Source organism: Taudactylus pleione, unplaced genomic scaffold (genome assembly GCF_031769625.1).
Source record: "Taudactylus pleione unplaced genomic scaffold, aTauple2 ptg000282l, whole genome shotgun sequence".
Taxonomy (NCBI): domain Eukaryota; kingdom Metazoa; phylum Chordata; class Amphibia; order Anura; family Myobatrachidae; genus Taudactylus; species Taudactylus pleione.
The window spans coordinates 15324565-15349498 of record NW_028284684.1 but is presented as its reverse complement, the minus strand read 5'-3'; the positions used below and the strand labels follow the sequence as shown (position 1 = coordinate 15349498).

Genomic DNA, 24934 nt, shown 5'->3' with positions numbered 1-24934 from the left:
CTGACCGTGTGTATGCACCATTACTTAGGGGTGGATTCCAGGTTTTTGGCATGGTTTTTAAATCTATTTATGTATGCCTAAATACTGTATACTACAAAATTAAGGTTAATAAGTGCTGAAACATATCATGTGGATATTACAAGTTATATGGGGCAGCCACTTTTACATTTAAAGATTAATATCTGTGTTTTATTGCTCACAATCATTATGGCTTGGTTTTCAAGGTCAATTACAAGAACATATGGAACAGAACAGGACCCCCAATCAAATCTTAACCTGGGTACACATTAGACCATATGTGTACAAAACGACATATTCTTCTGTGCTACCTACTAATAACTGGTATGTCTTTAGTTTGCAGTTGAGATAGTAAATTTAAATCCATTAGCTTAACCTTTGTTTTTCCTTTACAGAGTTTCTTAGGATATAAAGAAATACATTTAATTCAGGCACAAAGCATGCAATTTTATTTTGAATTTGAAGACAGGGTTAGATGGATATGCTGAGATGGTCATTATGACAGAGGAGAAATTGGAAGAGAAATAAGGGTGATGATTTGGGAGACCACAGAAAACAGGTAGATGAAGATCTGAGAAGGAGGAGAGACGTCTGTTGTAAATGACTTATTCAACGCACATTCTAGAAGATTTAGGTTTTCAATTTGCCCCTTTTTTGGGCTGAATGTCTATGTTCACATTCAGTCTACATGCCTGCATACTGACCAGACCAGTGTCTGTAGAATGTTGGACACCCTGATGATAGTTTTTTGTGCCAAGTATATTATCAGTACTTGGCACTGATGTGTGATCATATCATATCACACTGATGTGTGATCATATCAAAATATATAGCCAAATATTTTTGTATAGTAACTTTGCAAAATATCAGGTAAACAATATAATGTGTCGATATTTAATAATTTGCCAGATTAGGTTTCACTACTTTGTGGTAAAGGAAGTTATTTTAACATAGATCAATGCTTAGGTAGGACCCTACAAATAAGTAATATACTGTGATGAAAGTCTTATTGATGTGCTTGATAATCTCCTCTGCAAATATCTTACATTCATGACTGCTATCTTGCATTATTAGCAGCGGACGTTCTCATCAAAAGTTAGTTGGAAAAATATTGGAGGGGAAAGTATGACTGGATACTGATGGAAAAGTAGGCTGGCATGCTTTGAGAGTGCATTACCTTGGTTCTGTTTGCTCTCCCTCTCTATATAAAGTTGTGTATGTGGCACTCCTAGTATACTCTTGGTGTCCCATGCCCTCCGGTGGAGAAATGGGGTCGACACCATCTTCTGATCCACTCAACGTAGATGCTTTGTTTTGATCTGGTGATCTAAGGATCAATGAAGCTCAGGTTTATCTACTGCACACAGGAATTTACGTTTTAACTACACTTGGAAGAGTCAGTGTTTAGTTTTCATGGGAAACATTTGAGTGCTTTCATAGGAAAACATGGCTTAAAAGTTAATGTCCAGGTCATGGACTCCCTACACTTTGTAGCTAGGCAAGTGTGAGTCATTTATAAGATGACAACATTATTATGGCTGAAACTAACGGCCGTATTCAATTAGCGGCGAAAACGGCTGGTTTTTGCAAAAAAACGGGGATATTGTCGCCAAAAAAACAGGCGAAAACGCTATTGGAGAAAAAAAACTTGAGAAAAGATTTCTCCATCCCAGATCAGGCGAAAAAAAGCCAAATCCCTATTTTTGGCTAAAAATATGGGGATTTCTTTCAGAACCCTTTGGACAGCCCTCCTAATGATACTTTAGCGGAAAATAAAATCGTAAGTTGTGCACTTTGGTGAAAAACGACCGCTGAAATTTCGGTCAAAAATAATTTTCCGTGAAAAATCCGTTTAACGTATTGGGGCTGGTATTTCGGAGGACCATAAGGATGCGTCAAGTGTTCTAAACATCGCACGTGGCTGGCACGGGCGTTTTTTAGTGGTTATAAAAAACAGCCTGCGCCAGCCACGTGCGATGTTTAAAACAATTGGCGCATCCTTATGGCCCTCTGAAATACCAGCCCCAATACGTTAAACGGATTTTTCACAAAAAAAATAAATAAAATTTTGACCGAAATTTCAGCGGTGGTTTTTCACCAAAGTGCGCAACTTACGATTTTTTTTTCCGCGAGAGTATCATTAGGGGGGCTGTCCAAAGTGTTCTGTAAGAAATCCCCACATTTTTACCCAAAAATAGGGATTTTGCTAATTTTTTCACCTGTCCTAGGCTGGAGAAAAGTTTTCCCCAGTTTTAGGTGAAAAACGGGCGTTTTTCCGCCGTCATTGGTAAAATCAACCGATTTCGCCTGAAATTGAATACCCCCCTAAAGTACAAATCACAATTTTTCTGGCTAATTTCAGATTCTCCTTCCAATTTTGTTCTTTATACATTTATTCATTGGACAACACTAACCTTTTCTCTCCATTGCTCCCAGGAGATATCCTTGCTGCCTGACTCAGTTCCTGTTGCTGATGGATGGTATCGCTGGGATTCTGCCTTAGGTCTAATACTGGGCAGCCGCCATAATACATTTGTGCTGGGATTTGTGGCGGCAACTGCTGTGGATGATGCCTTGTATAATCCTGCTGAATAACCTCCTGAAATGAAAAACAACATGGATGGAAATAGTTTTATTAATTACATCTCAAACAATACCAACTCCATGACCTAATCCACTGTCATTTTCTACAAAAGTGCTTCTACTCATTCTCTTACAAATACTAGTCCTCTAATTTTATGGCTGGAACACTACTCCATGCCCTCGCCAAACCAAATCTACATAAAAAGTAATGGACATCCTTGTGAATTTAAGCTGGGTACACACTATAAGATCTATCGTCCAATATATTGTCCCGACGCGGATTGGAACAAGATATTATACACATCGTATAGTGTGTACACCCAATCCGTCGTTCATTGCATCGTCTCATCTGTTGTACTGCATGTCAGATGGGATGATGCAATGAACGATGTGGTGCACATGGTGTAATGTGTACACAGGACCACACAATGCAGATGTGTCCTCCTCATACATCTAGTCTACTTGCGCGTTGAACAGCCTTTCTAATCGTGCCATGGCGTGACTTGGTAGCATCGAGCGTCTTTTGTGCAACTTTTTACCTTCAAATGCGTCTTATTCGCACAGTGATGTGAATAGCTAGCACAAGCTGCTTCTGCTGAATAAAATGATATGCAGCATTCCTATATTCTATGTGCGTCGCGGGTGTATTCACATGTGAAACGCTACGTTACAGTGCTACAGCCGCTGACAATGTAACGTAGCATTTCACAAGCAGACGAACACAGACTATAGGCATGCTGCATATAAGCCGATTGTGCTATCTATTACCATCACTGTGTGACGAAGACGCATTTTAAGATAAAAAGACGAACGAAAGACGCTCAGCGCTACCCAGGCACACAGAGCTCCCGCGTTATAAGTGGCGCAACTTGCTGCGCATGGAGGATAGATGTATGTGGACACATCTGTAAATTGGACCATCGTACCTCTGAAGCTTCGCACTGGTCTACATGACGATTGCATAGTGTGTACAGGTGCAATGATTAATTGGATACAATATATTGTGCAGCCATTTGGAAAATTGCAGTGTGTACACTCTATAAAGTGTGTTCTGGGATTTAGTGAAATTGGGAAGACCGTCACATCGCTTGTTGCATCGTATAGTGTGTACCCAGCTTTACACTCTCCATTTAACTTATTGCAAGATGCAGTCTAGTAGCAGGAAGTGTGGTTGTCCTAACAAGACTTTTGGCTAAGGTCAGCAGGTGCTTATACAGAGCCACGTATAAAATGTCACATTCACATAAATCCAGTCAGTGGCAACAGATATTAATAACTGATATTAGCAGACCCTGGCATCTCCCAACACTGTTCCTTGAACAGGATATTATGGTTTCTACACTAAAACAGTGAAGACAATGAGAATGTAACGCATACATTAATATGTTGAGCCAAGGTGACTACACGTTGACTTTTCATGTGTGACCCGGCCTGCTGTGTGTGACATGGGGACTGTTGGCCATCTGTTTTCTGCCGCAGATGTCCTTCTGAGACATGCTTCACAGGCACTGTGGAGAAGAGAACATAAGAGACTCTTAGAACTGTGCATTGTAGAATTATTACATACAAAATAAAGGTCACTAATATCTTACATAGTGTATACTTATTTAGTATTACTCTTGTGGTAATTATAAAGATTAAATTGGGTATAATTTACTACGGGAAGAATTATGCAAAAAAAAAATAAAAATTGTTGTTTGTACTATACTTTTAAAATAAAACGATTTACTTAAATTACAAGAGAGTATGTCACTATTGTATATTATCTCCTGCTGAACCAACACAAAGAAAAAATTAAAATATGAGGTTAAATCACACAGGTCTAAAATACTGCAATACATGAAGGGGATAAACATGGTCACTGACCATCTGTATACTGTTCATATAAACATAAGCCAGTACACAAAAGTAATTTGTTGAGCGTTTTTCCTCAAGTTGATCAAATGCTCCCAATCACCTTGCTTGTGCCGCGATTCATGCTCCATCCGTGCGTTCTCAGAGTCCTGCACAGATACCCGGTTCTGCTTCTCGTGAGACAGGCGCTGAGAATTCAGAGGGCTGACTGCGCCATGTCTGTCGGGGCTGTACCCAGTGGGAAATCCTAATCAAATGCAGAAATATGTTAAGAGTTTCAACATAGCACCCTATTCACTAATAGTGAGTGTAACACAACTGTGCAAAATGTTCACACTTTGATGGCCACTATTTCCCCAGAAATCCAAAGTTCCAGAAGCTGGTGCAAAATAGCACTCTACTAAATGTGAGAGCAATGGAAATACTGGGACTTCAAAACCAACATCATCTAACAGCCCTTTATGTGGAAAGCGTGTACCTAATCTTCAGACTTAGGGCCAGCTTGATCTTTTAAGGGAGAATGAGAAGATGTGCATCCATGGACATCAAGGAAATGACTCCCAAAATGTATACATGTATCATGGTTATCGTTTTAGTTATTTAGCCATTTGTTGCTTTAAACTAGGGATGGGAAACCTCAGGCCCAGGGGCCATAAAAGGCCAGCGGAATCATTTGGTCTTTCCCTCTGAGCTTTTTTCTGCTAGCCTCATATGGTTAGCAAGCAGGGCATATTTATAATGGGTGGAGGGTGTGCGGTGCACACGGGCCCCTGGGTCCAGGGGGGGCCCGCACCGAACACCCTGCACCCATAAAACTTACCTCTCCGGAGTCCCACGTCTGCTCCGGTGTCTGCGTCTAAAAAATAATGGCTGGAAAATGGCCGCCGCTGCCATTTTTCTGTTATTTGTGCATGCGCAGTACAGGGAAAATGGCCGCGGCAGCCATCTTCCCGGTGACCTGCGCATGCGCTATATACTCTGAGCACACTGTAGTGCCCAGGGTCTATAAGTGCAGTGCTGGCCGCGCACCGCTCAGTGCACAGCCGGCCACTGGACAGAGCGGAGGGGGCCCGTGACGCAGACTGCACACGGGCCGGTGCCTAAAATCTATGCAGCAGTGCCGAATGGAGTGTCCATAGGACGCTTCAGACGGTCACACTGCTGCCCTTACAGCTATCCTCAGGATGCTCCGGGCACTGCTGTAATCACCGGCGATTGTGCACTGGGCCCGCAAATAATGTTATATATACTGTATATATATCAAAATGGCCATCGGTAGAAAAAACAAACAAAAAAGTGTAAATTTATATATAACAATGTGAAGTTAGATATTAAGACTGTATACAATTTATGAAAATCTCTAATTAATTTAATCTGATCCTAATCTAAAGTTTAACAAAACATTCCGAATCAATGACGAACAGTATTTTTTATAGCTGTTTATTATACATTTGTTGGAATTTGTATATAATTACCGCTGTCATTTCCTTAATTTTCCTATGTCTGTCAACAAAGCGCACTCACCAGCTTTAGTGAGATTTCTGCTCCTTCCTTACAGAATTGGTAGTAAGTGTGGCAAGCAGAGGGCAGACTATTTTTTACATGCTACGAGCTTTATAACTTGTCAGTCCAGTTATGTGAACTTGTGTAGCCTACGCTTTACGGCTGAGCTGATGTTGCCCCAAGACGTTTACACTTCACAATTACAGCCCTTACAGTTGACCAGTTTGCAGGTCTAGCAGGGCACAAATATTACAGATGGACTTGCTGGAAAGGCTGCATCCTATGACAATGCCACATTAAAAGTCACTGAGCTCTTCAATACAGGATGTAGTCAAAATACAGACGGACGGGAAGCCATCTGACGCCTATCTTTAGCCCGATGACTGAATCCTGACAGACGGCTTCCCGAACAAAGGTAAGCCAACTACAGTTATCTCTTAGCCGCAGATGGGTGGAGGTGGGGTGGGGGAAAGATTAGGTTTAGGCACACCCGAGAGGGACTTAGGGTTAGGCACCACCCCGGGGGTTTTAGGGTTAGGTTAGCTGACTTACCTTCCCCATTGGGATTCTTCTTGTTCAGGCTTCCGGCGGCTATTCAGCCGCCAGGATTTCATACCTAACCCCTTCAGTACAATCCTACTCTACTGCTAATGTTTGACTATAGAGATTGCATGGCTGTATGCCTGATTTTATGTATGTTAGCAATGGGTGTGGCTGAAATGGCCAAGCACACTAATGAAAGGAGTGTCCACATACCTATTGGCCATGTAGTGTATATAAAGTCCTAAAATTTGGTAACTCTAAACTAAAAAGTGTAAAGTACCCATACTGTGTCCGTATTTATACTACAAAAATAAATCCAACATTGATAAGACCATGTGTGCAAAAGTAAGTACACCTCCTGATCCAGTAGCCAGTAGCGATCATCTTCTGTGTGATCAGGCTTGTACAAGGTATTGGCTGAAAAATGCCCCAAGTACTCCTTACAGCACTGAGCCAGCTCAGTGTTTGAGAACCAGGGACGTAGAAAGCCGTGCCGGGCGCGGGAGCGTGGCCTAATCGTGGGAGGTGTGGCCACGCCCCCTTAGGATAAAAAAGGTTTTCAAAATAAATTTGCAGCGCCGTGTAGTGGTGCTGTGCGCTGGGGAGGAGGGTGCTGTCAGTGTGATAGCTCGCCCCACAGGCATAGGAGACGGCTGCTGCTCAGCAGCCCAGAGCAGTCTCCCACTGCAGCCCAGCACACAGCAGTGTGTGCTGGGCTGCTGTGAGGTATAGAGGGAGGGGGGTGAGCCACCGGGCCCCTCCGGCAAACCCGGGCAATTAGTTCCCGCTCCCCCCCCCTTTTGACACCGCCCCTGTTGAGAACATACACTTGTACACATCTCTTATTATTCCACCACAGAATATTAATGGTGCTAAGGTCCGGACTTTGCTTTGCCCATTACAAAACATCTTCTTTTCTGCCAATCAGTTGTAGCTTGGCTGTCTTTTTCTTTTCTGCCATTAAGTATAGATTGGCTGGTGTGCTTATGATTCCAATATGCAAAATTACTTCTACTTTACACTTTTTTGAAGACTCATCTGTTTGCCTAGGGATGCTTTCCTCCTGCAAGGCCCACTTTCTGCTGAGCATCAGTTCATGAACAAATACCCTGACATTACTGCTGGTACAATACACATTTTATAGTTCCATCAATGATGGTAAGCAGTTTGGGTCCTGTGACAGCAAAACACTCGATGACCTGAGTATTACCTGACATAAGGTTCCTGCCTTGGAATGGGGTTTATTTTTCCAACCAAAATGGATACTCCTAGAGGTTCACAATAAAGAACTTTCATTTTGGATCATTTTGATAAAAAAATTAATGAAAAAGTACATATTTTTTGCATGTTTTTACTTTGAGTTTTCTGTTTTAATGACTTTAATGAAGATCTGAACATTTTTAAGGTCACATTTATGTAGAAATTCTAAAGAGGTCACAAACTTACTAGCACCACCGTATCTGACAGAAGCGTATACAGTTAATAGTATGCAGATGCTTTCAAACTGCTTTGTGTCCTACCTGCCACAAAATGATCTGGTTACAAATATAAAACAATTACATATTTGCACAGGGCAGTGGGAAAATGAGAGTTATGGTAAAACTTACCTTGGTTAACTCTCTTTCTTCGAAGTCCATAGGGTCCACAGGAAGACATTGGTGTGCAGGTGGGATTTGGTGGACCAGACACCAACAGCAAAGCTCTTCAATCCCAGGATGCTCTGGTCCTTCCGCCTATACCCCGCCCACAGCCTGAGGGCACTTCAGTTTTGTTAACAAGCCCAAGGCAGGAGCAGGATAGGAGAGAAGGAAGACTGCTACACTGAGGAATCTCACTCTCACACAGAGAAGGAAACAAGTGACAAAGAGAAGAAAACCCATAGAAGTTAGGAGCGTCGGGACGGGTGCCCTGTGGACCCCATGGACTTCGAGGAAAGTGTTAACAACGGTAAGTTTTACCATAACGCTCTTTTTCTTCTTTCGGGTCCATGGGCTCCACAGTGAGACATTGGGGATGACCCAAAGCAGTTGTTCAAGGATGGGAACACTCCTGAGCTGATAAGACAACCCTACGCCAGAAGGAAGCATCCTGAGAGGCAAATGTATCAAAGGCATAAAACCCAAGAAAGGTGTGGACAGGAAACCAGGTGGCCGCTTGCATACCTGTTCAGCTGAGGCAGGGCTGCCAACGAGGGACCCACAGAGCGAGTAGAATGAGCAGAGACTGTAGGCCCGTCTGCGTGTAAACCTGTGAGATAGTCATGCAAATCCATCTGGTCAGAGTTTGTTAGTTAGCTCGCCATCTTATTGTGGAATCCATATAGGACAAAGAGGGAGTCCGATTTCCGCATGGAAGTAGTACGGTCCACATAGATCTTTAGAGTATGGACCACATCCAAAGAAGTCTCACCTGTAGGTCTGGTGAATTAAAGGTCAGAACCACAATTTCCTCATTCAGGAAAAAGCGAGAAACCACCTTGGGAAGGAAGCCTGAAGAACAGTCTTGTCCTGATGAAATATCAAAAAGGGGGAGCGACATGAAAGCGCCCCTAAATCCAATACCCTAAGGGCAGATGCTATAGCCTGAAGAAACAGTCTTCGCAGTGAGCCATTTGTCATCCACTGATTCCACGGGTTCGAATGGAGGCTCCTGAAGTGCTTGGAGCACCACTGACAAATCCCATGGAGCCACAGGAGGGAAAAAGGGAGGTTGTATTCATAGAACACCCTGCATGAAGGTGTGAACATCCAGTATAAGAGCAATTCTGCGATGAAACCAGATAGACAAAGCAGAGGCCTGCACTTCCAGAGATGCTGGGCGGAGGCATAGCTCCAATCCAGTTTGAAGAAAGGCAAGAATTCTAGAAACCTTAAAGATCTGAGGGTCATAGTTTCTTGGAGCACACCATTGGAAATATGTATGCCATATTCTGTGGTAAGTTCTGGCTGAGGTTGGTTTACGTGCTTTTAGCATGGTCTGTATCATAGAGCTGGAAAAACCCTTAGCCGTTAGGAGGGATGTCTCAAGAGCCAAGCTGTTAAAAACAGACGGGCTATGTCCGGATGTAAACATGGACCCTGAGACAACAGGTCTACTCGTAGAGGAAGCTGAAGAGGAACGACTATTGAGAGCCTTTGAAGATCGGAGTACCAGTGACGTTTGGGCCAGGCCGGAGCTATTAACATGACTGTGCCTCCCTCCTGTCTGAACTTTCGAAGCACTCGAGGAAACAGGGATATTGGAGGGAAGAGATATTGTCGACTGGGGACCATCTGCTCTGGAAGGAGTGCTGGCCATTTACTGCGCCCCCACCCTCAGAGGCTTGCGTGGTGGGGAAAGCCCAGTCCGGGATCCAAAAGGAACGACCCTTGTTCAAATGGGAAAGTCTGTATCCACTAGGCTAGAGACAGGCAAACATCTGGGGGGAGGCTCATCGTCTGGGATTTGAGCAGATGGAGTAGCACATTCCACTTGGAAAGGATCAGGTGTTGGAGGGGCCTGGAGTGAAACTGGACGATCTCCATGTCGAAGGTGGACAACATTGATCCCAAGGCCTGCATTGCAGAGTGAATCGACACTCTGCGATTGTGAAGCAGTCAGCGTAGTCTGTGCTGTAGTGCTGAAATCTTGTCTGCCGTTAGGAAGATTCTCTGAACTCTAGAGTCCAGGAGAGCTCCCAAATGTACCATCCTTTGAGAGAGTGTCAGAGAAGACTATTTCCAGTTGATCAGCCAACCGTGCATTTGTAGAAAGGCAATGGTTACCTGCAAATGGCTGTGAAGAGTCTCCAGGAGCTTGCCAACAGCGAAAGATCGTCTAAGTATGGGAGCAGTCTGATCCCTTGACGACAAAGAGAGGCAGCCATAACTGCCATGATCTTGGTAAAGACCCGAAGGGCCGTTGAGAGGCCAAAAGGAAGAGCCTGGATTTGGTATTATTGCTGCAGTGTAGCAAACCAGAAATATTGTTGATGAAAATGCACTATAGGTACATGTAGGTAAGCGTCCTGAATGTCTAGGAATACCATAAAATCTACAGGCTCCATATCTAGGATAATAGAACGGGGGGTTTCCATATGAAACCTGGGCACCCTGATAAACTTGTTCAGAGACTTGAGGTTGAGGATAGGCCGATGAGGCCCATTGGGCTACTGAACTAAGAAAAGGGTAGAATAATAGCCCTTGCCCCGTTGTGAGGAGGGGACCCAAATTATTGCTCCTGATTTCAGTAAGGACTGAATGGCTTTTTGGAGCAGAAAGGCCTTGGTTGGATTCGATGGAGGACCTGTGCAAAAGAACTGTTGGGGGGGTCGCCTCAGGAAGGAGAGGGTGTATCTTCTCTTACCCAGGCATTTGAAGTGGTTTGATGCCAAACTTGGGCGAATTGAAGAAGTCGGCCTCCCACCCTGGCTTGGAGGCCTTGGCTGATGTCTGTTGCCATGGAAAGGACTGACCCATGGAAAGGAGGACCGAAAGGATGATGTCCGCGGCAGGAATGCCATCTTGTTCGTCGCGAAAGTAGTCACAATTTTATCCAATTCTGGACCAAATAGGATGTCTCCTGCATAAGGCAGAGACTCTAGAGCCCATTTTGATTCTGAATCTGCTTTCCAGGAACGTAGCTAAAGAATACGGCGGGCCACTACCGAAGTGGCATGTATCCTGGAGGCCAGGAGAGCCGTATCCATAGCTGCTTGTTATTCTTTCCTCTGCCAGACATAGTCACGATAATAAAACAGTATGACACAGTGCAATGAACACCTTGCAGTATGTGTAATATGGCACAATGTACTGTGCAACCACGCTATATATGGCACAGTGTAGTGAGCAACTGCGCTATATAGTATGTGATGGTCCTCACACTTAAATAGCAGATGTGAGGTACAATGAACCCCCAATACCTTAGAATGTCAGGGTATAGTAGAAAATATGGACAGTTATAAACTGACAGTATAGAAAATAGAGATTAGCGCTAGCACAAGTCACATACAAATGCAGAAAAAAACATTACATGTCTGCAATGGGCACTAAAATCACCTACACAGACCACAGTGGCTGGTAGGATATAGCGCTGTATAACCTGGCCCGTGGGTGTGGTATACAGGAAGACTGGACCAAACGTTTCACGGAAACCTGCTTGCCTAAAATGGCTGATGCATTCTATGAGGGGGCGGAGGGTGAGGGAGAAACAGCTCAGGTAACACCAAGAGCGCTGTGGAAAGGCGCACTGAGCTGGGGGAGGGGCTGCAGGAAGAGCGCCTTATCCCCTGGCCGACATTAACCACCGGGTCCCCTGGCCTTTATAATATGCCTCTGCGCCAGTATCGTTATGCCCCGGTGGTCTAGTGGAGTAGTGGGCGAGCCAGTGTCCACATCAGCGTCTCCGGTCCGTCTCCTGAGACCGGAGGCAAGACTGCACCCGCCTTACCTGTACCTGGATTCCGGGCTGCAGTCTGGGGAACCTGCTAGCTAGTCCCCCTCAGAGCCCCCGCCGGGAGAAACTAGCACAGGCTTGGTGTCATGGCGCCACAGCACAGACATCTGCAGGACAGTCTGGTGCTGCTCACTTGTTTGGTAAAAAATAAAAAGTAAATGAAATCATAAAATGAAAGCTTGGACTGCTTAATGGTGGTCCAACTCCTGCCGGACACCAACGAAACTGAAGTGCCCTCAGGCTGTGGGCAGGATATAGGGGGAAGGACCGAAGCATCCTGGGATTGAAAAGCTTAGCTGTTGGTGTCCGGTCCTCCAGGTCCCACCTACACCCCAATGTCTCCCTGTGGAGCCCTATGGACCCTGAAGATGAAATTGTAAATTGAGGAATATCATCACACCACAGATGATATTCCAGTAGATACCTTTTGAAATCTACTGGAATACCAGCTCGGTTAAGAAGCTGAAAATAAAGTCCCAAATGTTACTATGTATGGCCCTCCATTGGTAATCTCTGTGGCATCCTTGGTATCCGCAGCTGCCATCGCAACTTTTGCAAAACATATGGAACAAGTATCCTCGTGCTGTGTCCAGCAGAGAGCATAAGGCCAAACAAAAGTAATGACACACAGTTACTCTAGGCTGGCGGGTGGCAACAGAAATGCCTATGTAGGCACAAAAGTTTTTTCCAGAATCAGAAGAGAAAGGTTTAGCGGAGATGAATGGTGAACGACAGTCACCAATGACAATGACTTGTTTATCTTTCTACTGCCTCTCCTCAGTCCAGCCATACAACACAACCAGATGCTGCACAGAAAGCCAAAAATGGCTGATTTAATTTTGGTTGATGAAAATGTTTTTTTTTTGCATTACATTAAAAGCACACACATTCCACAACTGCTACAATGGTTATTCCACTAAATTCCGTATCAACTGTTCCACACACCTCTGGATCGCGTCAGATCAGCAGAACGGGGAATCCGGGCCATAGATGTATAGCCCGCATTACATTGTAAGTCATGGAAAAGATAGGCAACGGTCTTCAGCAGTCTCCTTTGGTAAATATTTCTCACTTTAGAATGTTGCACTAATTTGTTTAATCACTTAACTGACGTGGTCGCATGGGATGTGTACACGGCCAGCAGGGTTTCAGATGACAAGGGGCGACCGCACCGCTACGCTTTTAAAAAGGAAATTTGTTCCTGGGAAACGGACCGAGACAGAGCAGCTGGTCTTGTTTGTGCACACAGCGGGTGGTCACTTCTTTCTATTTAAAGGTATGTTACGTACACTTGTTCACACCTTGGACAAAGGAGCTCAGTGCTCCGAAACGTTGGAATTTACTACGTGACACTATTTACTGTAAAAAAAAAAAAAAAAAAATTCTGGTAAAAAAGTATTAGTAAAAGATGCACGGCTCTACAAATAAATGAGTGAGGAACATTTTAGTCAGGTCTTGTACGTAGCTTTCCATGGGAAGAGAACATTTATCGTCTCCATCCTAGACGTGTCTGCAGGTGCCTTCCCATCTACAACACATACAAGCTCAATGGGAAAATTTCCCATTTTATCTATTAAATTATCTATATAATTGGATCGTTTGAAACAATGACATGTAATGCAGATTAATGTGCCCTAGTGCCCTGTATCATAATGACTCCTCTCTATGGTTTGCTCTCCCAGGCTTATATAAGTAAGTACCCATGTGTCTCACTATACATAAAGCGGCTGATCTACACATACATGTACATTTTGCACAGCTGTTCATGTCCACAACCCAGACAAGGGGTAAATTTACTAAGATGGGAGTTCTATTAAGAAGTGATGTTGCCCATAGCAACCAATCAGATTCCAGGTATTATCTTCTAGAAGGTGCTAGATAAATGAGAAGTAGAATTTGATTGGTTGCTATGGGCAACATCACTTCTTAAATAGAACTCACATCTTAGTAAATTTACCACTATATCTCAGAACCACGGAGCAGGCAATGCAGCGTTCTGCATGGCATGATTATAAGCTGCTTATTAGAGCTGAAAATGTAAGAGTGAGGACACGCCACCAAGCCAAGCTACCCTCAAGGTGACCGCAATCTGCTAACAGTCAGACCCACCATCTGCATAAATAGAGAGCAGCTAATCCTCTGAAGGCGATGGAATCACCAAATGCTGCAGCTTCTCCTGGGATCCTCAGGACACAGGAGCTTCTGCACTTTGGCTGAACCTTGTGTTTTGTTAATGAAACACTCAGGAGTTGGAATAAAAATTGGGGTACTTTCGGGTTAAAGTTAAGATGCCATGAGCAGCATGTATCAGGTTCTTGTGCAAAATGGGAATGGGTTATGGGAGAAGAAAGTATAACCCCCAAAACTTAGTATTAGTATTCTGTGACTGCGATGAGTTAACTTGAAGGAAAAGTATGTACTGGTTACTAGATCAGTCACTATGAATATTGGCATGAAACCAATACATAATACAGTTATTTCCCAAACACTTCTGCAATCATTTATACAGACCAGGCCTCTGAACTATAAATTATAATTTATATAATGATAATATAACTCCTGGGTGTTTGCTTTCCTGTTAGCCACTGTGCTCACGCCCCCCAGAACAGATTTGTATGATCAATAGTGCCAAGATTAGTAAGTGCAGAGCAACATGTTCCATACTCCTTTGGCAATGATAGGGTTAATGGCCATAGTGATAACAAGGCTCCTTCGTTTCAGTTAAACTCAAAATCGATGTTTACATTCTCCAAACCCCTGCATCCCCTTACTCAAAGATTCTGTAATCAACCAGGCAAACTATGCTTTGCTGGCCTAAATAGTAGTGGGTTAAAGAAACAAGGGGACATGTATCAAGCCTTCTAAAAAGTGGAGACGCTACCCATAGCAACCTTATAGCTAGCATTTTATATAAAATGATACAGTAGGTAAAAGCTGCTTGGTTCTGTGGGGCAGCTTCGCCAGTCTTTATAAGGATTGATACATTGATACATCTCCCCACTAATCAAGACCACTAACAACAGAGGTACCAGGGTAAGGATAGGTTTTCCTGTAGTATTAGGGAAACCAGTAACATGCAGTATACAAAAAGCTTGATGATGCTAGCAAATTAAACGCAGGTTGTCAACTTGGCCTAGGACCTGTGACCACTTTTCCTAAGAAGAAAGTTTAAGGAAATAAATCCCCAATTTTTCTATACTATACCTACTTTTAGACCTATAAAATAAATCAACTAGAAATTTTACCTGTTAAAACATATATTAATAATAATAATATTTATTTATGATGTATTTGTAATAAAAGTGAATTTATATAATTACCCCATCTACTGCCAAAGGGGCCACAAGGCCTAGCTAGTCTGTTAAGGCGCTCAAATTAAACCACCGCTTTATAAACAGCTGAACAAGCCAAGCCAAGCTCAAATAAGGCAAAACACCCAGTTATTCCTTGCCCAAAAATAAATATAATCAGAAAAATTAAAAAATAAACAAAATCGAGATGGATGATTTGTGAAAAAAAGTAAAAATTGGGAAGCTGGAAAAGCCAATCACCGAAACGTGCATTACAAAAACTGAAAAAATAAAATAAATAAATATATTCTATGTATATATAATAAGCTAAAAGCTTTGAACTACCTGCACCTGTATGTCTTACCATCACTACTGGTGTTGATATCTAGCGAGGCTCTTTCTCGCTTCCCGCTATCACAAGAAATTTGACGCATGATAATGGCGTCTATGAAGTTGGCCGCAGTCAAGGTGGTCTTACCGAGTGATCGGAGCTCCTGTTCCTGCATGGAAAATGGTTTATTTGGGGTCTTGTCCCTAATATGCTGCTCACTGGCTGGCACTGCACTCTGATCCAGGGGCTGATGCGGTTGATTTTTCCCCTGTCCGTTGTTATACTGGTGAGCTGCACTTGCCACAGCTGAAGGGTGAGGCCGGGACTCCATACTATTAATGGGTGACATCTGCTCAACAGTTGCAGGTGGCAGCTTTGAGTTGTAAATGTTTTCAGTCCTTGAGCGCTCAATTTTGGATTCTCGTGACCTTGCGATTTCCTTCTGTACCATGGCATTTTCAGCAGACTGGAAGCTCTCTCTTTCATTTGCTAAGCGGTGAGAGGAGGTTGACAGCATTGCTGAGGACCGTATGGGTGAGGAACTGGAGGTCGTTCTGTTGATGGAAGAAAAAAAAAAAAAAGTTAAGCCTTAGAATGTTAACATCTACAATCACTTAAGGGAAGTATTTAAACTATTTTAATATACAGATGTGTTCCCAAACATCTTACTAAACATCCCTTCTAGTCGCATCATGCAGTGGTGTGACTAGGTAGCGCTGAGCGTCTTTCCGTGTGACTTTTTACCTTCAAATGCATCTTATTCGCAAAGTGATGTGAATAGGACACACAAGCAGCTTCTGCTGATTAAAATGATATGCGGCATGCCTATAATCTGTCTGCAACTGTGGGTGTATCTTCATACGAAATGCTACGTTACAGTGTCACAGTCACTGACAGTCACGAGACTGTGCTGGCCAATTATTTATTTTAAGCCTGCCATCTTATTCTTTTCCTCAAAGGTAGTTCTACTATAGCCTGGAGGCATGTTTTGGGTCATTATCTTGTTGAAGGATGACCCCTTTGGCGTTGCCAAATTCTGTTTAGAGTCCCTTGGTTTAGGATGCCAGTCATTCTGTGCAAGTCGCCGACTAGTGATACAGCAAAAATGCCCCAGACCATTCATGTTTGACATTTGTTGTTGCAGGGGTTTCTTTACTAAGCCATCACTTCTTGGCATGCATAAGCTCGGACATAAAAAGGACAATGTTTTTAATAACATAACATGTGGTGTTTTGCTTTTGAAAGCATTCTCCTTTTACATTTTGGGCTTAAATATACCAGATAGCTTGGTAAATACATACTGGAGAACCATCCTTTCACCTACTCCATGGCGTACAAAACCCTTCATGATGAACCAAAGCATTAAAATTTTTGATTTTTTTTTTTTGGTCCATAAGACTAAAGTCTTCAGTAGTCCATTGGTCGTGCTTTATGGCCCAGTCAAGCATAGTCCACCCACCTTTATAACTGTCATATTTACATTATTTTACAGTTTTTATTACTAACCTAAACAGTTTTTTTGTTTTTTTTTACCTGCTTTTGCACCATTTCAGGTTATTCACGGGACTAATCTCTTTCTCAATGAAATTGGAAAAATAGTGGTGTTCAAACATTTTTGACTTGTAGTGTAGATAATATATTCCCTCATACTCCCATATAGTCCTTACCGTAATACGGAGGGAGTGATGCTCTCTGTGCTTGTCATGAGATTTTTCATGCCAGTATTTTGAAGAACGCTGGGCCGCTGCTGGACATTTTCGTTTGTTCGTGGAGATACTGGGGAGTGTTGGTGGCTGTGACTTTGTGCCGACAAGCGCCCACTGCTTTGCTCTGTGCCTGCAACAAAAAATTATCTAAAACCATTGCGAGAATAATCTCCTTGACCCATTTGTGTTCCAAAATGCATTGCCTAGTCACTAGCTAAAATAGTTTGGGCAGGAAGATTATACTAAACGTATGTTGGAAGTCTACAAAGCTAAGCATAGGGTCCAATCCAATTAGCCGTGATAAAATCTTGGTTTACCGTGACTTGCGCTTTCCACCGAATGCGTAAATCAATTGCACCTCAAAAAAGTCCAATCTAATATTGGATAACAGTATAGAAGTCTATTAGTGGCCAAAAATTAAGAATTTGTGGCTCTTAAAAGGTGTCAAATGGCCGATTTTTGCATTTTTTAAATAACAGTGAAAAAGTGTTTTTCATCAAATAAATGCTCTACATATATTTGGGGTGCATACAATGACTTTAAGTTGATTTTTCTGTCATTTAAGCCACTTTTAAAAATGTGTTAAAAACACCTGTAACCTTCAGCTGGAAGCTTAAATACGCCTGCCCCATCAATACAACACCCACCATACCTGTCCCACATCTTTCAAACCAATATTCAGCATTTTGCAGAATATCACCCCAAAAATTATACTTTATTAGTGACCAAATTATGCTAATTAAATAATTCTAAGTGCCTAATTAATCATTAGGGGGTGAGGGGTGTCCCAGGATTCTAAACCACTCCCGACATTTCTATTTTAAAATAGGGATTTTCCCCAACTTTTCAACTGCACTGGGGCTACGAAGACATATCTTTGTTAAATCCTATGAAGATTTTACGCGGGTTAACTTATGCCGATAATTGAAAAGCAAAAAATATGCTGTTGGCAACATTTATAACCCTTTTCCACCAAACTTTTAACCCGTGTTATTGTAGGGGAACGCGGGTCAAGGTTTGGTATGAAAGGTTCTGAGAAATATTACCATGGAAACCAACCCTGGTAGCTACCAGGTTGACCCAGACACTGTTCCGGGTAAAGGTCTGACCCGGTTCACGCTAAAAGCCACTGATTGGAGCTAGGTGGTGTGCTCAGAGATTGACAATTGACCATGATTGATGCAATGCACTCTTTATTTTTCATTAGAAATGGACATCATAAAGTTTTGCAGGGCAGACATGGGTGCAGTGTGCTCTTACACTGGTTGGAACAGTGTTGGAAAACGTGGGTGGGACCTGTCATTTTGGTGGAAAAGGGGTATAAGTCGCATTTACTTGTATAAATGGGTTATTGCAGCTAACTGATTTCCCCCCAATAAATCGGTCTCACTAACCTGGTCTCCATATCGGAGCGTGCTCCACCGTTGTTGTAAGCACCGACTTTTCCCTCTCGCGCTCACGCTCTGAGATTGACGAGGTTTGCTTGGTCATATGTGCGGTTGTTGCTGTAATAAGATCATCATTTATGTAACAGGAAGATGAAGTCTAAGCCATAAACCTGTCATGTACTTCTATAACGTGTGACAGACAAAGGAGCCTATGTATTAATAAACGTTGAACTGACGCAATTATGGATGAAAACATCCCTTGCAGGGACAACGGTTGCGGTAACTGTGAGTTATATCCCCAGCAAATTGTTGAAGCCGACACTGCACCTGTGCCGGGGGCTGCGGGAGAGAGATCTCTTCCGTGTTTGTAAGCCTTCTTAGGTATAAAGCAGCTACCAGGGCCAAAGTCAGAAAAACTTTGTTTCTCGGAGTTTGGTACATAGGGCTGAGATCGCAGTCTCCATTAATAATAATGGGGACTGCGATCTGCAGTGCTAAATAGCACTGTGCAGGTGATTACTGTGAAATCTCCCGCATTGTGCCATTAGTACATAGCTATAATACATAAAATTATGCAGTACTGCAGTTTCTACATAATTTTATGAAAAAAAGCTTGCTACATAGGCACCTAAGTGTCAAGAGTACTACATGCACAGATGAGTGAAAATCTTTTTTAGTAAATAAGTCTGAAGTCCAGTACATAGAACGCAGAATGAAGAGGTTAAGCCTCCCCCAATTGTAAAAAACAAAACAATTTTTGGCAAAATTCATCAAGTAGACAAAAACAAATAAAGTTCCGACAAAATATAAAAATAAGACCATTTACGAAGCCTGGTGATACCACAACCAGGTGCCACCCCTGAAGGTTAAACAGTCTCACACTTCCATCCTTTGTTACTATCTTTTCCCTGTTTCTAATTGCCAGCTGTGTGACTGCCAACAACCCCACTGTGTCCACCTAGTAAAAGAGTGGATAGCTGATGATGGTCTGAGAAGCCATCAGTGTGCACATAATCTGATTAATGATGGATAAATGTAAGTAAAATCCACCCAACATAAATTCCATTAAAACCATAAATTTCAAGCATGGTCACTGGCATAAAACATTTCACTATCACTCTTTTTTTTGTGTGATGCCCTGGGGGAGGTCATTGGCTGGGCTGTCTTTTGTGGTGCCCTTCATCTCAGATGTGAACCACAGAGTGTTAGGGACCTGCTCATGACGCTGGTGGGCAGGCCCATATCATTGGCCACTGATATGCTAACTACCTCTGAAATTATATATAATTACAAAATACATTTAAATGTGAACAGTAATGTGTATATTAAAATTTCAGCATGATGGCACCTTTCATTACTATTAGGGTGTGCAGTCTAGAGCCCCACCCTATAAAAGCCACATAGAAAGAGAGAATTTGGTCAATTGTACAGGTCTACAAATGATGCAAATCCACAGATTTACTTTCGGTATCTGGATCCAATTCAATAACAAACTAAGTCAAGCCAAGCTAAAGTGTATACGGAATTTGCATTGAAATATAAACGTTTCATTAACTGCGATCTGGAAATAATTTTTGGCCAAGTACTGCAGTATATAGTTTATGACAATAAAAAATAAATGCCCTCCGCTTATTTCAGGTGACAAGAACCCAGCTAGTAGTATTAATGGAGTATCCAGGGTATTGGACCAGGAACCCAGCATTTTAAATTAGGCACTATGTGTCAGCATATAGAGTGGATAAGACTGTGTTATTGTCTAATAAATTACACACTGTGGCACTATGTAATGAATGCTACTTAAATTCACAAATGCCCATTGCCTAACTGTTATTGGAGTATCTTCCAGCAGGCAGAGGTAGCAAGGAACCCAATAACTGCATGCTGGTACCTGGGGAGAGAGGGGAGCTGCTTAGTCGGTTGCTGAATGTCTGGGGCCCTCCGGAAATGTATGTTATTCGGTCCATGGTGGCAGCAGGGGAGCCTGCAGACTGAGGTATGAGGACAGGCAGGTGTGGCACTTGAGATAGGTCTATGATTCCTGTGAATGGTAAAAGAGGACACTGGACATCAGTTGCTGTTCTGGTGATGTTACATTGTTCATTATTAATGAAGTACAGTCAGTATAATCTCTAATCATTGAAAGAAATATAATATTCAATGCAACAGCAAATTGCATCTAATTTGACTTTAATGTTTAATACATTTCCTGAACCTGACATCTGCTGGGCACTTAATTATTGCACAGCTTTCATCTACACATTAATTCCCTTTAGTGTGCCAACCTTACAATTTGTGTCTTCTACATCAAGCAGCACTTCAATGTTGTGATACTGCACAGCACACTACAGATTTCATCCTGGTTTACAGGTAGAAGCAGATAGCAAATGCACACAGAGGCACTATTACCAGGAAGGAACATTACACTATAGGAAAAAAAGGTCATAAAAGGAACCTGTCTGGTAACCAACATTATCCTTAGGACTAAGAGAGTAGCATTAATTTTGTTTGTTGATCGGTTTTTCTAGAATAGATCACACCACTAAGCTACAAGGTGTCTGAACTTTTACTTACGTCACTAAGAGTAAAGCCAGTAACCGGTGACATGTGATGGGGTACTAGGACCATGCACTTGGGCTACCACCTATACTTGCTGTGTGAGCATATTATTAGCCTAGAATTAGGCTACCAATTGTACAATACAGACATATGATACTATGGAAGTAGATCACATCTAACAGTGCATTATAGGATGTGAGTAATTAACAAACGGAGACTTGTACAGTCAACTCTCCTCCTTGTCTGACCGCAATCAGATCCTCAACTACTGGACATATAGCAGGTCTTCCATGGCATTCTACAATAACGTGTGACAGACATTCAGTGCATACTTCGAGGACCTGCTGTGTAGTTGAGAGCCATTGTGGGGTCCCTCGGTTGCAGTCCTCGCAACATGTCAGCCCTCTGTGCCATGGCAGTCGTTGGATTATGGTGCATGTGCTGAGAGGTGATGTAATCATTGATGATTGTCTGGCGGTTCTCCATGGCAGCGGTATCGGGGTATCCACGAATAAGGTATGGTGGATAGAGGTGGGGGTAAGCTGGATTTGGGGTCAAGTGCCTGGGTAAGTAATAGGCAGCTGTAAAAAGAAAAAAAAATGACCACCTTTTACATTCTGCTGATAATGCAAAGCTATTTTCAGTAGGGCTCTGAATACATCACAAATAACAAAACTATATAATACAACATGCTGGAATAATATGGCCCTTCCACCTAACTTGCTCAACAAAAAACCATTCATTAAATATTTGCATATGTAAATAATTAAAACAGTATATACTGATCAGTGCAACGGTCATTTAAATAAGCTAATTTAGGGAGCAAATCTTAGTGCTCTATAGAAACATTCGGATTACCAGCTGTTGATAGGGCTGCCAAATACTGCTGTGCCCAGATGGATGTGGTGTAGTGGCATAGAAAGGTTCATATTATTAGAGGACATCTCCAATGTATTGTAAAAGTGAAGAACTATAGATACAGACATTAAGTCATTAAATCTGTAAATTCAGCATGGAAAGGGACATAATACTATGAAAACATAATATTATAGTGTAAAATGTAGTGCCCATATTCTTGCAAGAACAATGATAATGCAGTATTGAATATAAAGAGTAGGGTATTGGAAAACGCTCACTTGCTGTACAGGGAGTTCTTTCATCATAAGTTCTCTGTCTGCCCTTGTAGCTAACCCCACACACATCCTATTACAGTCTGTCTTCTCTGAATGGCTGAATCTGCCCAGTCACAGAGTCTGGCAGGCAGAGCAGCCTATGCAGAGTGTTAGAGGAGGGAAACTACTGCTAAAGTTGGGTAGTATACACTATATGACGTTATTTGTACAGCTGACGAACTACATATCGCTAAGTGCATCTATATGTGTGTACAGATGATATGTCTGTGAATGTCATTCACAGATATATCAGGTTAGCCCTGCAGCATAGCTGATGCTGACATATCTTGCAGATTTACTAGTACATCCGGCTGTGTGTACGGGCTACACACTGACCACCAGTACACAGGATGCATGAACCGCCAACACGGATATCATAACTGGCTGGGAAAATTTGAAAGTTATGAGGTCTGGCCAGACATATTGAGTGTGTATAGCTTACCAAAGTGGCCGCTGGGACAGTTACGCGAGTACCCAGTATAAGAGAAAAGAAAATACACTGCCCATTTACTACTCTTCAAACCCTAGAAGAACTTTGATTAACTAAAGGTCAGAGCAGCAAAACAAACAATATTCAGGGGCAAAACCTAAATAAAATGCCTGAATATAAATCAATCATTTTTGACTTGACTAGCTTTACTATACCTGGGAATAATAGGGATAACGTAAAACGTTTCAGCAATGTCAGTATATGTACAAGTTACTACAAATGCAGGAGATGTTCAACAAACTGACATCAGTAGAAATGTGAGAAGTAGATGATATACTATACCTGCTTCCAGTGGGATCCCCCTGGAAATGGCTGCAGGGTCAAACGCTAAGGGGATGTGACCTCTATAGAGATCAGCCTGGCTGACGCCACGCAGTAAGTGCTCATAGGTGGACATGGCATGGATATGTTCAGGGACTGTGGTGTGAGGAGACTTGGAACTTAACATTTCTCTTGGATTAGGGGTGCTCTTCCTCTCCTGAGTCACAGGTTTCCCAGAACTTATGCCTCCTGGAGGTAAAGAAAAATACACTCCGCATATAACAAACACAATTAAAGGAGATGTTCAACATTTTTTTGTCTTTTTAAACCAATTAATATGGTGAGTGTTTCAAAGCTGGAAACTTGCAATTTTAGTTTCAGAATGGTTTGTGACTAAAAAAGGATCTTGGCAGTACTGTTACAGTGATCTAATTCTGGCGTATCACTGCGTCTAGGCTCAGCACAGGGTCGGACATTCTCTCTCTCCAGTTCCATGTCAATCTCCTATCATACAACACGGTCAGTTAGAGGCGGGTGTAACCACAACATGACGTCCCACCTGCCCGCAAGAAGGGAAATGAAAGCAGAATACTGGTGTAACAGTTGTGCTGTCCACCCAGTAGCTGCTGTGTGAAAAAAACATGAGGAGGGCAAAGAACCCATACATCTCATAGGTTCCTAGGGACAGCGGAAAGGGGTAAGTACTACTATATCTTTTGTACTAACCCACCATCAGTAAACCATTATTATTATTTGTCTAAGTAAAGATACCATTTTTTCTGTTCTGCTTTATAGCCTTTTTGGCATCTTATAACATTAAAATATACAAGCGATACCAATATAGATTTAAACTCCTGGCAAAGATCATCTGTATAAAGAGTATTTCCTGAAATCATTACTTAAAAAAAAATAGAGTTGTAATTTCCTAATATGTTTGCTTCAGTGTTCACTGTCCAAAAGGAAAAACAGGATTTTTGTAAATACCAGCAAAATCCATTTCTCCAAATCCATGGGGGACACTGGAGTAACGCTGGGGTATGGTCAGTGGTGAGTGGAGCCTGGCACTTTAAATCTGAAGATTATTGAAACAGACTCCTCCACCTCTAGACCTCACATGACCCAGTTATGTTTAACAAAGTCCAAGTAGAGTCGGAGAGGAGAGAGAAACTGGAAGAACAGGGAAAACCCCTCCCTTTACTGAAAGGACAACAGATCCCTAACCATAGAACTATATGCCGCAACAACACACAAACAAGCAAATCACTCAAAGAAAGAGGAAAAATATGAGATATGGTAAGAACTTACCTTTGTTATCACTATTTCTACGAAGTCCATAGGGTTCCACAGGATACCTTGGGGTATAAGTGATGACACCATAGAGTTAAGTTTTCAGCCTCCCAGGATGCACTAGGGTCCCCCTTCTATACCCCGCCCCCGAGCCAAGGCATCTCAGTTTCGTACCAAGCCATAGGCCGGAGGGGGAGAAGGAAGAGAGAGAAAAAAGACCTGGACACACACAAGAATCACATTCTCACCAGAGGGAGACTGAATAACCGGTGACCAGAGCAAGGCCCATCTGCAGCACAGGTGCGACAGGGCGGGAGTCCTGTGGAACCCTATGGACTTCGTAGAAATAGAGTTAACAAAGGTAAGTTCTTACCATATCTCATATTTTCTACTTCAGGGTCCATAGGGTATCCACAGGATACCTTGGGGATGTCCCAAAGCAGTATCCTTCAAGGGTGGGGACGCTCCTGTGCTGAAAGGAGAATCCACCGCCTGAAGGAAGCATCCTGAGAGGCAAAG

The 24934-nt window shown here is 42.5% G+C and overlaps 1 protein-coding gene across 14 annotated transcripts in view; it reads right to left on the bottom strand.

The window, feature by feature from the left end:
• NCOR2 (nuclear receptor corepressor 2) overlaps nucleotides 1–24934 on the bottom strand; it is a 535580-nt gene that overhangs the window by 24687 nt on the left and 485959 nt on the right. For 8 of the 14 annotated variants that reach the window (XM_088482142.1, XM_088482127.1, XM_088482128.1 and 5 more), the window contains 10 exons: nucleotides 23150–23377; nucleotides 21538–21786; nucleotides 20538–20687; nucleotides 18656–18766; nucleotides 17223–17391; nucleotides 15589–16109; nucleotides 4559–4702; nucleotides 3979–4109; nucleotides 2433–2617; nucleotides 1196–1345 (listed from right to left, as the gene is read on the bottom strand). In XM_088482142.1, the coding sequence (XP_088338268.1) occupies nucleotides 1196–1345; nucleotides 2433–2617; nucleotides 3979–4109; nucleotides 4559–4702; nucleotides 15589–16109; nucleotides 17223–17391; nucleotides 18656–18766; nucleotides 20538–20687; nucleotides 21538–21786; nucleotides 23150–23377 (2038 nt within the window). The remainder of the gene's footprint in view (nucleotides 1–1195; nucleotides 1346–2432; nucleotides 2618–3978; nucleotides 4110–4558; nucleotides 4703–15588; nucleotides 16110–17222; nucleotides 17392–18655; nucleotides 18767–20537; nucleotides 20688–21537; nucleotides 21787–23149; nucleotides 23378–24934) is intronic. The other 6 variants (XM_088482138.1, XM_088482137.1, XM_088482134.1 and 3 more) reach the window with 3 other exon arrangements.